Below are 16,123 nucleotides of genomic sequence, written 5' to 3'. Positions count from 1 at the left end.
TAGTTTTCTTGTGGTTGTTGTTGTTATTTTGACTTGCATCCCACTGGGATTTTTTGCACACAGCGTTGGTGTACGGTGCTATTTCAGGAATGTTTTTGATGTTTTTTTCCTGGATTTTCTGTTTGCACAGTCACAAAGTCACTTTAAGATGTTTTCTTGTTCATGTTTTTTTGTTTGTTGCGGTTGCACCCGATTCAAGAGCCGAATGGCTCACAGGGCTATACCAAATAAATGAACTATGCACTATGCTATGGGTACGATTCCCAACCTGTGGTCAGTGAATGAGTATCTGAACCTGTTCTGGGCTTTCCTGAGGTTGACCCAGCTTTAAATGAGTACCTGGTGCATTCTGTGTGTGAACATCAGTACTGGGGAGAAAAAAGCAACTGGGTGTGGTGTTAGCCACCACCACCACGACCACCTGTATCACTCCTGCCTTGACGAGTGTTCACTAAGTAGCTCTTGTTCTTGCAGTCGATGAAGCTGAATCTGTGATCTTTGTGTGTGCGTGCGTCAGATGGCGGCAGATGAGTTCCCCGGAGCGGCAAGTCAGCGGGGGGTCGATGGACCCGGGGGAACCGAATATCACGTGGGAGTTTACGGGTGGCGCAAGCGCTGCCTCTACCTGTTGGTGCTGCTGCTCACAGTTATCCTGATTGTCAACCTTGCGCTCACCATGTGGATCCTCCGCGTCATGCACTTCAACCTGGTGAGCAGGGCCACAACAGTCCCATTAGCGTCATCTCCATCGGCATCGACAACGCAGTTATCGCTCGGGATCGCACGTTATTATGATACATTCATGATATATACGTCAAGTAGCATGTGTAAGTAAAAACGTGTTTCAGATGCTACATGTTGAACGTAATGGGTTCAGGTCACCCTGCAGCAGCCAGACATGATACCTTTAAACACAAAGTTAAATAATTAATTATTACATTCATTTTCAACCCTGGATCATGAGGATTCAGGGAGTGAATGGCCTCCACCCCTTCATCAAGCATTCCAATTATTACCAGCATTAAATATCAACATTATCAACACAATCACCACCATTGGCAGCATTAATGTTACTAGCATCGTCATCACCAATCTAAAAAGACAAATAGCTACCAAAAAGCGCCATCAATAAAGAAGGGTGGTGTTGGGGTAGCTCGGGCCAGAAAACTGAGTCAGCACCGCTGAGTAGATGATCAAACTGCAGTCTCAAGTGTAGCAAGTTAATGGTCTCAGCAGGGTCAACAATTCACAAATAAACCAAAAGGGTCAATTCATTTTGAGAAGTGACCATTTTGTTTGGACTGTCAATTTCCCACGAGGGAAAACGCACTCCCTGGTGGTTGGATAATTAAGGGATCAAGTTGTATTTAGAAACTAGCCTTGACCACATTATCAGCTCTTTCAACTACATTAGCATAACCACCATTAGCATTATCAACACCATTAGCATTATTGTCAACACCATTAGTATTATAGTCTTGATTTGAAGCTTTCGTGACTGCAGGAATTATTATTTGGTTCTTTCGGTAAAGTCGCGTAAAAAGAACATAATTTAAATAATAGAGTACGACGTTTCGATTGCAACACAAGCAGTCGTCACCAGGTATAACTAAATTTGAAAAGAGAGACAAAACACAGGCACGGAGACACGCAGACAGACACACAAGCAGAGAGAGACTGTCTGTCTGCGTGTCTCCGTGTCTGTGTTTTGTTTCTCTCTCAAATTTAGTTGTGCCTGATGATGGTTGCTTGTGTTGCAATCGAAACGTCGTACTCTTTAATTTAATTTATTTTCTTTCTACGTGACTTTATCGAAAGAACCAAAGAGTATTATAGTCATATTCTTGGTTCTTTCGGTAAAGTCACGTAGAAGGGAAACAATAAAATAATAATAATAAAATATAAAACAATAAAATTCTCACGACGTTTCGACTGCAACACAAGCATCATCAGGTGTGAAAACCACAGCAAGAACATTTTTATTATTTTATAGTTTCCCATCTACGTGACTAATACTGAAAGAACCAAGAATATGAATCCCTGCAGTCACGAAAGCTTTAAATCAAAAGTATTATAGTCATCAACACATTATAAGACCATCATAATTAACACTGATATTAATGTTCCCAACATAGCGCAAATCAATACCAGTCAGCATTGACATCACCACCATTGTCATGAACACACTTCACATCAAAACTCGGCATTTAACGATTTCTCCACCCTTATGGTTAAATTATCATGAGTCATTGTCGTAGTTTGATTCAAGAATGAAATGTTTTACATTGTGGTGAATGTAGCGCCTCTATTGGTTGCAAGGATTATACAACGCTATTATGTACAACATACATGAACTTAAAATTAGAATTTCTCACGAGCAAAATTTGATGCGTGTATTATGAGTGTAAGAATCTAGTTGAGTTGAACTGCTTTGTTCCATCAACAGCATCCTCACCTTGATTTTCACCACAATCGTCATCTTCCTCACCATAATTACCACTGACACAATGAACACTGGCATCACAAATTTATCCTGGGGAAATCCGATGAGCTATGAAGCTTTTTTTCACACATGTTCAGGAGGGGCAGGTCAGAAAGTTACATCAACAAACTATGCAAAAAAAATAGCAGTGCAAAGTACCGGAAAAGTAAGCAAATCACTACAAACAAATATATTAAAACTAAACTATTTTTATTTTTACCAGGTAAAGCCCACTGAGCTATTCATTGTTTTTTGAGAAGCGACCTGACCACACAATAGCTCAACTAGCACTAGTGCTTGTACATTAGATGTCCATGCTGTTTCTGTGTCTCACATGCAGGATGGGATGGGCCATCTCAGAATGTCCGAGGATGGCCTCCGTCTCGAGGGAGAATCCGAATTCCTGCTCCCCCTGTATGCCAAGGAGATACACTCACGCAAGGTGTGCACGTGTGCGCATGTGTGTGTGTGTGCGTTCATGTGTGGGTATGCATGCGCTTGTTGTGTGTGCGTACATCTCTCCGTCACTTCCATGTGTGTGCGCTTGCTTGTGTTTATATGTGCAGGTGTGTACCTGTGCTTGGGCACGGGTGTGTGTACTTGTATATGTATGTGTGTTTGCTTGTGGGGAGTGGTGGCACAATGGTTAATGCACTGTGCTATGAACCCGGTGGCCTGAGTTCGATTCCTGCTCACGACTAAGAACAGTGGCGAATATTTGAACTGGTTCTGGGCCTCCCCTATATCAACTCAACCTTAAACGCGTATATGGTGAGGTGTGTAAACATCGGCGCTGGGGAGGCAGATGGTCGTGTGCCGTGTTGGCCATCCATCCTCTCATGTGCCATGCTGGCCTTCATGTCTGCTGGCTAAGAGCACTTGCCACAACAACAGCAGCCTATGAAAGGCTTCACAGGGGATCTTTGTCATTGTCTCTGCTTGTACGTGTCCGATTCTGTGTGTGTGCAAATGTACAGGAGAGCCCACTGCTCATGCATTCAGCTCGGAACGTGACGGTGAACGCACGCAACTCGGATGGGCACGTGACAGGCCGACTCACAGTGGGTGAGACAATCCCCAGAGACACGAAGCGGCAGAGAGAAAGAGACACCTACTGCTTTACAATGTCATGCAATTGTGATGGTGGTCGTGGTGGCCTGTGCGGAGCGGTAGTGTAGCGATTAGCGCGCTGTGCTACTAACCTGCGGACCCGGGTTTCGATTCCCGCTCACGGCCAACACCAGTGATGATTATTTGAACCGGCCACCACTCCTCATGTGCCGTGCCAGCCTTTATAGGTGCTCGCTAGCAGCACTTGCCCTAGCAGTCTGTTGAGGCTATACGGGGGATCTTTGTCTTTGATGGTGGTGGTTACATGTCTTACTGATATTTGTGACATTGACAGAGTTTGTATTCGTAATTACAGTTGTAGTTGGTAATCAAATCACCCGGAATGAGTGCCCTACCTCATCAGATCTCAAAAGCTAAGCGGTATTGAGCCTGGATATTGCCTGGATACGGTGTCCACCATGTGCAGCTGGTTGTTATAGGCTGTGGGGTTATATTGTGGGAAGCAGAGAGCAGTGCAGAAACATCTATTGCTGTGCTTTACTGCTATTCTCCCACATCTATAGTCTCCACTGTTACCAACTGGCATGGTGCAGTGTGGTTAAATATCCCCCAGGATTGGCACTATGCTGGGTGGCCATCATCAGCAGTGGATTGACAAAGAGTTGTGCTTGTGTAGGGGTAATCGTCACTCACCACTCTGTGGGCTGGTAGTTTCCCCTTATTGTCGATAGGGGGCGGAAGCGCTACCATGCCAGGGTTAATGTCCATGGCCCAAAAAGGGCCCAACGACAAACCCTAGCAAACGGATCTTGGGACACATTCCCCGGGGCCCCGGGAGGGGGAACCGGGGGATGATGTCACCTTCCAGAAAGTTCTAGTAGGGAGGCGTGGCTAGGGTGGAGCAAGCCATGAACCAGTATATAAGCCGGACCTCTCAGAGGTCTGGCTCAGTCATCTGCAAGCTGAAGAACGAAGACCTGGGCTGAAGATAAGACCCTGGACCCCAAGCTCCGATATCCTTCTAAGGGCTGGAGCTCAGTGAGGCCAGTGGTCAGGACCCACGGACCGGGTACGGTTGGGTCATATAGCCTCCCCTAGGGCCCCAGCCGGAGGACGAAGGGCAACGGGGTACCCAGTGATAGGACCCGTATAGTCCGGAGGCCATACCTCCCCAGGTATTGGGTAAAGGGACCGATATACCCTTTGTGTTAGGGACTTGTAAGAAAGACAATAAATATCGTGTTGCCTCATCAGAAGTTTATTCGTCAATTTATACCCGCTACACTTGTACAAAATAGTGACAAGAGTGATGCTGGCCGTTTCCTGCAATGATGATGATTTATGTGTGTTGTGTATTTATAGATGCCATGTGATGATGATGTCTGTCATGTGATAATGTTGATGCTATTGGTTATGCCATGTCATGATGATGTTGTGTTGAAGTTGGCTAGGCTGTACATTGATGACGATGTCGGCTATGCCATGCGACGACGGTGTGGTTGTTCAGGAGCGGATGCGCTTCACTATGAGGGCTCACGTTTCGAGATCACCTCGCCCCAGGGCCGACCTCTGTTTGTGGCCTCTGATGACGAGGTGGTGGTCGGGGCCGACCGCCTACGGGTTACCGGTAAGGACAAGGACATGGGGAGACACAGGGGAGGAAGACGAGACATGCAAAGACAGTGGGACAAATGGATACAGAGGGGTATGGAGAGACGCAGGAGTCTAAGGAGATACTCTAAGACTTGGAGACATGGATTACATGGATATGAGGGACATGAGGAGACAGGGGAGTAAAGAAGGACAAGGGAATACAAGGGGACACAGGGAGACAAGGGGTCATGGAGAGACATGGAGCCATGTAAAGCACAAAGAAATGTGGGGGGAAAGGCACAAGGGGTAAATGGTGTTGGGTATGGAGACCAGACACGTCACCGTGTAGGTGTTGATTCAACATAGAAGAAAATGTTCATTTTGCTATTATACACACATCTAATGGTGCACTGGTGGCCAACTTGTGGATCGTGATTCACGGGTGGATCGCAAAAGATGTTTTGTGGAATTCGGGACTCATCAGAACACTGACATCAGCAGACAATAATTCTCGTTCTGGCTGATGACAAATAAACATCCCCAACTAAAAATGAATACATAAAAAAACAACTTCTACCAATAGATGGGACTCGTACTTTATGTCAATGAAGTGGAGCCTGTTGAGATCCACTAAAATGGATCACCGTGCTTGGTGTATATATAATATTTGCATACAAGGAGATACTTCCACAATTCTGGCAAATCGCCTGATGAAGCTGGTTGTATTCACCGGCAAAACGTCGTACTCCAATAGTAAATGTTGTGGGTTTACTCACCTTAACAATTGGCTGTGTCGAGTGGTGGTGGCTTAGCGACACATTTATATTTACGCGATCTAACCCAACGAAAAAAAAACTTTATACTACTTCTGAACATTAGCAACCTTTCCTATCGTAGAGGAAGAGTGACAATAATTATTGGGATTCTTCGTCTCTTCGGTGATCAAATATAGATTTATTTTTATTTCAAGAGTACATTGGAAAGAGCTGTCCAATGAACAATCAGGCTCTAGAATGACTTCACGTTAAAGAGAATTAAAATACATTCTCCAACAACAAGCTTTGATGATGAAGTACACCATATTTGTACCAACATTAACAAACTGTTAAAATTAGGTTAACATGTATATAAACATTGTAACGTTGCATCTCCGACCAGCACTACCTAGCCAGTGAGCTTGAGCACGTACACCAAGCCCTCAAGATGAATGGATATTCAGACTTCACAATCCGCAAAGCTGTATCCTCATCTGAGGACCCAATCAAAACCATCACCTTGCCATACATAGCAGGTGTTACCAAAAATATTTCCAAAATCTTGAACAAACACAAGATCCAGGTTCGATTCAACACAGTACACAAAATCCGTGATTTGATCCCATCTGTGAAGGATGTGATTCCTGACATGCAATACCCTGGTGTCTACAAACTAAGTTGTGTCTGCGGTAGCAGTTGCATAGGGGAAACGAAACGACATGTCTTGGACCGTGTTTGCGAACACAAGGCAGATTTGAAACACGGCAGAACCAACACCTGCCGTGGCTGATCACTGTTTTAACGCGGTGGGCTCACATGATATTGTTTTTTCCGAGACCAAGGTACTCTGAAAACCTTCGGGCTACCATAAAAGATTTGTCCTTGAAGCCATCCAGATATATAAACACAGACACAATTTTAACCGAGAAGATGGGCACAAACTGAATAATCATTGGAAGGACGTTATTAACCAGTTTAGGTCATAACTGGCTGTGATGTCCCCTTCCTGCCCGCTTATGTTAGCAGCTTCTCTCGGCTCTCTGAGTCACATTCACCAGCACAGCTTTTCTCTCCCCCTGCCACCGATTATCTATGCCCCACCCCCCTCTCTCCTCCTGCTGCCCTCCCCCCCTCTCTCTCCCCCTTACCTCACGCGCAGCCCCACTTTCTTGCTCTGCCCCACCCCCCTCTCTCTCCTCCTGCCACCGACCCCTCTGTGAATTGCATCCCCACCCGCTCGCTCGTTATGGCAGCCCCTCCCCTCCGTCCCTCCGTTCGTGTTAGCTGACGCTTGCTAGCCTTCTGTTTGCGAGCCTTACATTTACTGACAAATTTCGTCCCTGGCCCCGCCCACTTACCCTTGGGTGTACCCCCACCACAAACGTCTGTAACCTCTGGTGGCAGTAGCTCTCTCGCTACATTGCCTCAGCAGTCCGCCTGCTGTATTGTTTCACCTGAGGACGATGGCTTGTGTTGCTATCGCAACGTCGTGATCTGTTATTTTTCTACCTACGTGACTTCACCGAAAGACCCAAAGAGTATTGCATTGGGTGACGATGATGCAAATGTGCAGAGACGAGATGGTAATTTGGTAAAATTGCCAATGGAGTGAGCAATGACGGTTTGCAGCCAGCAAAGACTAGGAAAAAGAAGCGGAGAAGTCCAAATGGTGAAAATTTTAAATGAGACTAACATTATTCCAATGGGCAAATCCATATTTTGTCAGACATGTCTGTCCCCAATACAATCAACACAGGAAACAGTCAGACCAGTTTGATGCAAGTTGCACTTAAGCGTAGCTAACAAGAGGGCAAAGCTACAGGCAAATACAACACTGACATCATTATTCTAACCTAGGAGGTAGCCGATTTCAGTAGCAAATGCAGTTGCTCAGAGGTATAACGTAATGAAATGTTTCACCACTAATTAGCGTAAAAGTACAAATTATCTGAAAACATAAAGAGACAAGCTTAGAGGAATTATATAAAAAAGAGACAGATTCCAAACATAATATAGCATACTCCAAACTCTATTATGATTAAACAGAGGGTGAAAATCGGAGAACAAACAAACATGATTGAAGATACCATACCAAGCAGTAGGAGCATGAAAGCAGCACCAGAAGACCGATTCAATTCATAGCTTTAGACACCTATGAAAAAGAGCTTCATAGTTAATCATATTCCCCCTGTATAAATAAAGATTCTGCTTTTCACGAAAGCAGCATGGCATGTGTCAATAGGTGTGTATAGTTCAGATGTTCAAAAATTGTCAATGCAACATTCTCATGAAAAAATACTTCTTAAAAAATGGAAAACAAAAGTTGATGTCAGTAGACAGTGGAAGAGAGTGGGGATCAATGGGATTGATTTAATGTGCAAGCAGACAAACAGGGCTTTCTGAAGTTAAGTTATCTTAGATGTGGAAAGGGAGGCGAAGGGGTGAATGGCAAGCCGGTAACATAATGCCATGCTTCTTGACTCGTCAAGGAGCATGAACCATCACGCAAACTCCAGTCATCATCGCAGTGATTTTGGGCTCACCGTCGAACAAAGACGGTCACCGCATCGCGTGCTTTCAGATGCGCTTCTGCAGTTGTCTGGACCGCTCTTCCTGACGATATTAGGAAGCCACTGGAGCTATGCACTTTTAAATTGAGATTGAAAATGATTTATTTGGAACTGATTTTTGTGTATAATTTGTTGTCGTTCCCCTGCACCTCCGATTGGTCGGCTACATATGGTGCGAAAGAAGTTCAGCATACACTCATACATTAACTGCCCTACAGCTTCAACGTTCCAATGCATCAATTGCATACATTGTGTTTGCATCAGAATGCAATGGAGGGAGGCTGCCGTTGCTGCCGGCGATGAAAGATTACAAATTTGGCTGTTTTAAAATAAACATGAAGAAAAACAATACCTTGAAATAAGTTAGTTCCTGCGGGTCTTTACCCAACAGACATAATTTAAGAGAAGACAGCTTCAACTAGGTTTAAAATTGTATTGAATGGCTCCTAAATGTTGGATATCTGGGCAAAACTAGAAGGCATGAATATATGCGTGCAGGGATAAGGGCACCTGCAGTATGTCGCTGTAATGTGAGACGAATACTTTACTCTTCATTCCTTGTCATGGTTAAAACCATATATCACACTTGAAAAGACAGCTTACAACATTGTAACCAGGAAGCGTTGAGAAGCCGTATCACATCATTATACTCTTAAATAAAAGGATGCACCATGGAGATTCTGTTTTGGAAAGTAAGGCTCTTCAACATTGTATCAATTTGATATGCATGTACATATATGCTCTTGGAAATGATGCCATGCATGGAACGGCCAACAGCTTGTGTTTAAACACCATTGCCAATGCTGGGATCTCCCTTTCAGACGAGATAAAGGCCTCTTGCAATTGTGATGTAAATTCAGTGAGTGCCGACGCTACGTGCATGCGTGAATGAGTTGCATGTGTCACGTCATTCACACTGCTCCCTTTCCCTACACACCCTGCTCCCCAGGGGCCGAAGGAGCCATCTTCGAGCACTCGGTACAGACACCGCAGATCAGAGCGGAGGCCTTCAAAGAACTCAAGTACGAGCGTGATGAGGTGGCAGGAGTTGACAATGAAACTTTGAAAGAATGGGCCTTCATCTAAAGATGATACATTTAGTGATTGGATTTAATGAACGTGTTGAACGAATATTGATCTGTTCAACTTTAATCTACTAAATCTCAATTAATTGGATCTTGAATTAACATCTCAATTTAACACATCTAGATTTAATAAACACTTGTTAATTCAATATATACTTTTAACAAACTTATATCTCAAGTAAAAAAATCTTCAATTACCCAATCTCAGTTTAATAAACCTAGAGATAACGCATTGAAAATTAATTAATCTTAACTGAAAACTCAATTGATAAAATATAGAAATACCAAAGGCCAATTGAATGCTTCTTCACATGTTGTCACGACATCGATGTTCCCCACAATGCTGCAATAATGGTGTCACCCCCTTGCCTCAGGCTGGAGGCCCCGACGAGGTCTCTGACCATGGACGCACCCAAGGGAGTTAGCATCCGGGCCGAGGCGGGCGGGCTCGAGGCAATGTGTCGAACGGACATCACCTTGCAGTCCACAGAAGGCTCGGTACGTACAAGACAAACACACCTCTTATAGCAATAACACACTTCTGGGGCAAGTGCTATTTGCGAATACCTATGAAGGCCGACACGGCACACGAGGCGTTCGGTGACCAGCACCATGCCCCCACCGCTCTGTGCTCCAGCAGCCCATGGCATTCCCTCGAAGCCCCAAGTCAACATTCTTTCAGTGAGAGTTTGCTGTCAGCTGCCCGTTTGGTCTGCAACTGCCTTGACCCAGCCATCTGTGCTGCCTCTGTTCCAGGCTTGAGACCTTTGCATTTCTGCTCTGCCTATGCTTGACTGTCTTTCTAGACATTATACATGACATATATACGCCTCAATCTCTCCGTGATGCACAAGTTCCACTGTTTTATGCAGTGTCTTGATATGCAGTTGCATTTAGATTCTATATCAATCCAAATGTTATTGCATGTGTACACGTGTGCACAAGTAGGCACGTGCACACCTCTGTCTGCATGGCATCAGGTTAAGACTAATAGTGGATGTGGATGAAGATACGGAATTTAATTATATGAAAGTATAATTATGAATATTCAATATTAATTGGGTTATGATCGGGTTAAGAGGTCTCACCTCGTTAAAGGAAATGCAGCTAAACAGCTCATGTAGCTAAGTAAATGGGCTGAGTCGCAGACTGTGTGGCCTAGGCTGTGTCCCACGCTGTCCAGCAAAGGTTTTAAAGCTTTGAAATAGCCTTTAAGGAGCTCAATCATGTGATGTCAGTGCTGCAACATCACATGAAAGAGGGCGCAGTCATACAAAATAATGTTACTAAATTGTGTACGTAAACGATTTTAAGGTGTTTCCCATTCCCCCCCTCCCACCCCATGAATTAAGTTTTAAACTCAGGCCTGATGGCCTCGAGGCATATTCTAGGTGCATATCTGCAAAATACATGATCAGACACAGCATCTTGCTGGGTCCTCACCTGTGTAATATTAACAGGCACTCATTTAAAATTATTGGTAATACACAAATTGAATGGGGGTTCGCCGGGTCAAGCGAGGTACGCTGGAGGAAGGATTTGCCTGGCTGACCGTGGTGGGCACGTGTTGCTTGTGACAGGTGGTGCTCGACGCTGCACGTGTGCTTCTGCCGAAATTGCCCGAGGGCACAAGGGGGTCAGGAGGGGCAGTGGGAGGTGCGGGGGGCCCCGTGTACGAGGTTTGTTCGTGCCCCAATGGGAAGCTGTACCTGGCAGAGGCTGGGCCCCGCTCCACCTGCCTGGAGCAAAGTGGCATCTGTCAGTAGCGCAAAATGTGCTTGCGTGCACACACACACACACATAAACCTGCATACACATGGACAAGCGCATGCACACGGTATAGACACGTAACAACAACTGCCTTTCACCGCGAAGTGGCGGTAACGTCACCACGGCGCTTGTGCCATTTAAGGTGCACGTAGATACATACACACGGATGCACAGGAATTCACAGATGTGCACAATTACAGATGCGCACAGACAGCTGGAACACACAAACGCGCACAGATGCATGCACAGTATAAACTTATGCGCACACATATGCAGACAGATGCATAGACACATTCAGATGTGCACACAGTGATACACACAGATGAGCACATTTTTATCACACACAAAGGCAGAGATGCACATGCAGCCTTATACTCATTGTGTACACAGAGATGCATGCAAACATGCAGATAGATATGTGGGAAGACATAGATGCATAGACACACAGAGATGCAGATACAATTGGGTGCTCGAGTACACACAAATGCAACAAACTTAGAGGTGGTGACACCACTACAGCACCTGCGTGAGGTTTAGTCTGCACACACTCAAGCACACCATGCACAACCATGCATACACACTCAAGCACTAATATATGGACTCGCACATCCGCTCGTAAATCTGTTTACGCATATATGCTCACGTGCATACAGGCATATACACATACAATGTGACACTGGTTCACACGCAATCACATTCGTTGAATAGCATACCCACTCATGAATACACAAGGGTGTACATACGTACATATATAGTGTTATTAAAACATTTTTTTAAAAAAGGGAACTATTTTTTTGCTTAAAGGAAAATAAAAGTTGACACTTTGACCAGCACACTTTCTGCATTTATATTTAAAACTATATTAACAAAAATCCCCAATTTGTTCAGGATTGACCGTTGTGGCAATCACGAGTTTGCAAGTGTCTGTTAAAGGACAGCATTACACGGGAAGGATTCGGTGTGACTAGCGCCACGCACAACCAACAACCATTATCTCCCACGCAGATATTCTCAAGGCCCCAGGTATTTAGTTTAGGCTGAGATAACCTAGGGGAGAGACTCATGCCCAGTTCACTTACCAACTGCAAAATCTGCATCATGATCAAGAATTGAACCCAGGTTCATCTGGGATTGCAGTCTATTGCACAAACCGCTATGCCTCTGCTACTGCACATAACAAAGATCCCTATTTAACCATAGACTGTTGGAGCCAGTGCTGTTAGCGAGTACCTATTAAGGTCACCATAACATGAAAAGGTGTGCGAGCCAGCACTCGTACATGCCTGGCCACCTTTATATCTCGTTATGATGTTCATACGCTGCACCAGATGCAGTCATTGTCGACCGAGTCAAGTTAAGGTAGGCCCAGACCAAATTTGATTCCTATACCACGGTTCCTGAAATCAAACTGGTATGTCAGGATGGTTGTGCATTGCATTTGATACACACATGACATTTCATTTACACGTACACAAACATGCATACATGTATATACTGTAATCTCATTGACACACACACACACACATGTACATAGTCATACACGCATAAATATTTTACACTACCACATGCACAAATTGGTTAATTCGCATTCAGATACGTACACATAGTATACACGTAACCCGCTTATACTTAATAACACGTACCCACACACACACATACACGAGTCTTGTAAAACACGTGTGTTTGTACATTGTGTCTTCCCGGTCGTCATGGTGTTGTCGCTCTCGTCGCTGCTCTGTCATCGCAAATGTTCGATCCCAGACGCATTTCACCCGATCCCCAGGGCCCTTGTAACGCTGCCTCGGAGAGGTGACCAGGTGGCTCGAGAAGCTTCTTAATGGCCATGTTGGAGCGCTAAGATCAACACCTGCTTTCCTAGGCTCAATGAATGAAGCTGCATATCTCCCTCTTTGTCAGGTGGTTCCTAATGGCTGTATTGGAAGCGCTGAAGCAGCACATTGGAGGTCCTTGGTTCAATCTACATGGCTAGATGTCTGAGGTGTTCACAGTTATCCGTAGTAGTGACATCACAGGCATCTGCAGTGGACAACCACTGTACTTCATGCTTCTGTCAAAAACAGCCTTCATGGGTCTACCACTGCTGGGTTGCACTCGCTTCAGCTATGTGGAGGTGTGGTTCTCTCCATGTCTCATGTCAACTCTCAAGGAGACTCGAGGCTTCCCCTTGAGACTCCGGTTTTTCACAATGTTGAGTGTCTCACGGCCTTGCAATGGATTCTCACATGTTTTGTTTACCTGAAATTAATACTCAGTCCAATTTATTGCAGTGCCTCACTGGCGGCTGCTGATGGTTCAGGTCGTATGTAAGGGTCAGCTCAAAAGTTGTCTTTACAAAGAGCCTTTTCTGAGAGAGTCAGGAAAGTAATAACTATTAAAGGTTATTTAATTTACTATGGGAGTGTTCACGAAGTAGTGCACATTAGCGTATTGCTACTATGGAAACTCATTTAGTAACACCCCCCCCAAATTTTCTCAAAGTGTACTCGCCCTTGCAGTCACATTTCTGTGTCTCAGTTTCTTGGTTTCCCTCAGTTTCTTGGGTTTTCCCCAAACTTTTTCGCTCAGTCTCATAGAATGTGTTGAACCCTCTGGGGTTGGTAAGTGTGATGTATCTTTCAAATGAGCTGAGAGGCAGGGTTGACTGAATTAAACTTACGACTCCCTGTTCCTAACATGGCCATTGAGTGCCCTGAGAGGCAGAGCCACCCTTGCTGACTCCACTCACTGTTAATTCGTTTTAAATTGGACATGAACATACATTTTTTACACTAGACTGGAGAATCAGTTTGTCCCTCCCAAGTGCTTGGTGTGTGTTGCCTCCCCCCATCATTGTTGCAAGAACAAACAAAAAAATCTATGCAAGCTGTTGAGTGTCGCAATACAAAACCAAATGTATTTTAAAATACTAGTATTCCTGTTATTATTGCTGTTACTATTATAGTTACGGTTAGTCACTCATATGACATTATTTATTATGATTTAAAGGCAAAGTATCTCATTGGGCAGAATGGCCTTCTTGCCATTCTTGGTCGGTGGTGAAAATTCCACGACTGGCAGCAGGGAGTATAAAGACGACAGCCACTGCTCCGTCATCCCTGTTTAAAGCGGTGAAGCCTCTGATACCAGATCACTGAATCAATCCCTTGGGGAATGATGATGGGGTTAAATCAACATTTGGTCATCTCAATTCAGGATTTGAAGCCCTGATGCTCAACTGTTATCACATTATTACTCATAAGATTACAAGCTGTCGGTGTATAAGGCTGCAAATGTTAAGGTTTGTAGTACAGTGCTCAAATGGGACCCTTTGGGACCCTCTGGCTCAATTAAAAGTCATAGCTTTGAGTCACAGGTTTATACACAAGACTATACTTCATTGTGCACATTCTGTTGTGCCAGATTAATATGAACTCAAAAACAGTGCCAATTTTCCCATTTTTGATAATTAACATTGGCACATTTTCACCAAAAAACATCTGACAAATTTCTATTCAGATGGTAATTGGGCCCTAAATATTACACAAGTCAAAGGGTATCCTTGCTCACACAACCTTGAAGTAGTGCTCATCATCATTGGCAGCCCTGAGCCTGTGGTAGAAATTGCTATGACAGGACAATAGGAGAGCCAACTGCTGGCTTCGCAAAGTTATAGTTACTGTCAATCCCAGTAGGAATATGGGGTGAGTCAAGCACCAAGCAGGATTTGAACACGGTTCCGAATGAAGCGTTCTTACCATTGCCGTATGGGTGGTTGAAATGCAGTATATAGGTACGAATTTACAAACAGCATCACACAGGGCTCAGTTTTACCAGACAGGGTTTTAAAGTTTAAAAGTGGGCAAATTATGTAAATAATAAGTCATGTTTTTGACTGCTAAAAAGGGATTAAAAAAAACAATGGATGTAGTAAATATGTATTTTGAAAAGATATTGTATAGAAGCCTTTGCTAAAATAATGCATATTAAAAACGTGGGGGAACCCCCATGAAAATGCCGGTTATATTTTGAAGAATTAAAGTGTTGTGCATTTGTGTCGCGTTTGTATTGTCACATGAACCCACACACTGTTGGATATTAAAACTGGTCACATTAGTAGTCATTCCCAAACTAATATCCATCCCCTGTAGGGCTGTAGTTTACAGCTAAGAGGAAATTGGTGAGCACATCAAACTGGCACCCCAATAAAACGAAGTCTTTGTATTGGCCGATGCAAGGGTTCTTTCTGTATTGGATGGTCACCTGGTTCAGACATTTTCACTGCAAAAAAAATCTCATCTCTGGATAAAGGGTGAAATTCTAAGCTACACGTTTTTTTATTTTACCAGGTAAGGCCCACCGAGCTGTACAAGTATCTTTTGGAAGCGACCTGGCAAAAAAGATGGCTCAATGAAGTGGTTCGTGCCTATTTATAGCAGCCAAATACTCCCAAACACCTGTTTCTAAATGTAGAGGTGAAAACCGGAGGATTGAGGAAAATATATATATAAAACGACAACAGGGAAGAACATGCAAACTCCAAATATACAGGCGTCGAAGCTGGGATCAAACCCAAAACCTGCAAACCAGACGATGTAGATAAATGCCTCACCACCGGGATTTACATCTTCACCCAGAGACATTTAGCTATGGCAAGGGGCTCCATATTATGGTTCAGTAAATGGACACAAGAGGATGCCTTAAGGGGGACAATACCACAAAAAAACATTTTGCACCATATTAAATTTGGCCAAGCTCCGAAGCCCTGCAGTTAGAGCAGTTTGCCAGTTTTCTGTATTC

At 44.2% G+C, this 16,123-nt stretch overlaps 1 protein-coding gene across 7 annotated transcripts in view; it reads left to right on the top strand.

Moving 5' to 3' along the window:
• LOC116954787 (gamma-sarcoglycan) overlaps nucleotides 1-15,547 on the top strand; it is a 36,790-nt gene extending 21,243 nt beyond the window's left edge. For 6 of the 7 annotated variants that reach the window (XM_032975615.2, XM_032975599.2, XM_032975608.2 and 3 more), the window contains 7 exons: nucleotides 518-709; nucleotides 2,823-2,924; nucleotides 3,460-3,547; nucleotides 5,061-5,180; nucleotides 9,421-9,493; nucleotides 9,931-10,054; nucleotides 11,137-15,547. In XM_032975615.2, coding sequence (XP_032831506.1) covers nucleotides 518-709; nucleotides 2,823-2,924; nucleotides 3,460-3,547; nucleotides 5,061-5,180; nucleotides 9,421-9,493; nucleotides 9,931-10,054; nucleotides 11,137-11,322 — 885 coding nt within the window. In that variant the 3' untranslated portion in view covers nucleotides 11,323-15,547. The remainder of the gene's footprint in view (nucleotides 1-517; nucleotides 710-2,822; nucleotides 2,925-3,459; nucleotides 3,548-5,060; nucleotides 5,181-9,420; nucleotides 9,494-9,930; nucleotides 10,055-11,136) is intronic. The other variant, XM_032975639.2, reaches the window with a different exon arrangement.
• Nucleotides 15,548-16,123: the final 576 nt, after the last annotated feature.

The sequence above is a fragment of the Petromyzon marinus genome, chromosome 3 (assembly GCF_048934315.1).
Source record: "Petromyzon marinus isolate PM22_M1 ecotype Great Lakes invasive population chromosome 3, UKy_Petmar_22M1.pri1.0, whole genome shotgun sequence".
In the NCBI taxonomy this organism is placed as follows: domain Eukaryota; kingdom Metazoa; phylum Chordata; class Hyperoartia; order Petromyzontiformes; family Petromyzontidae; genus Petromyzon; species Petromyzon marinus.
Note: the sequence above shows the minus strand (reverse complement) of the source record. Positions and strands in the feature narration are given on the sequence as shown.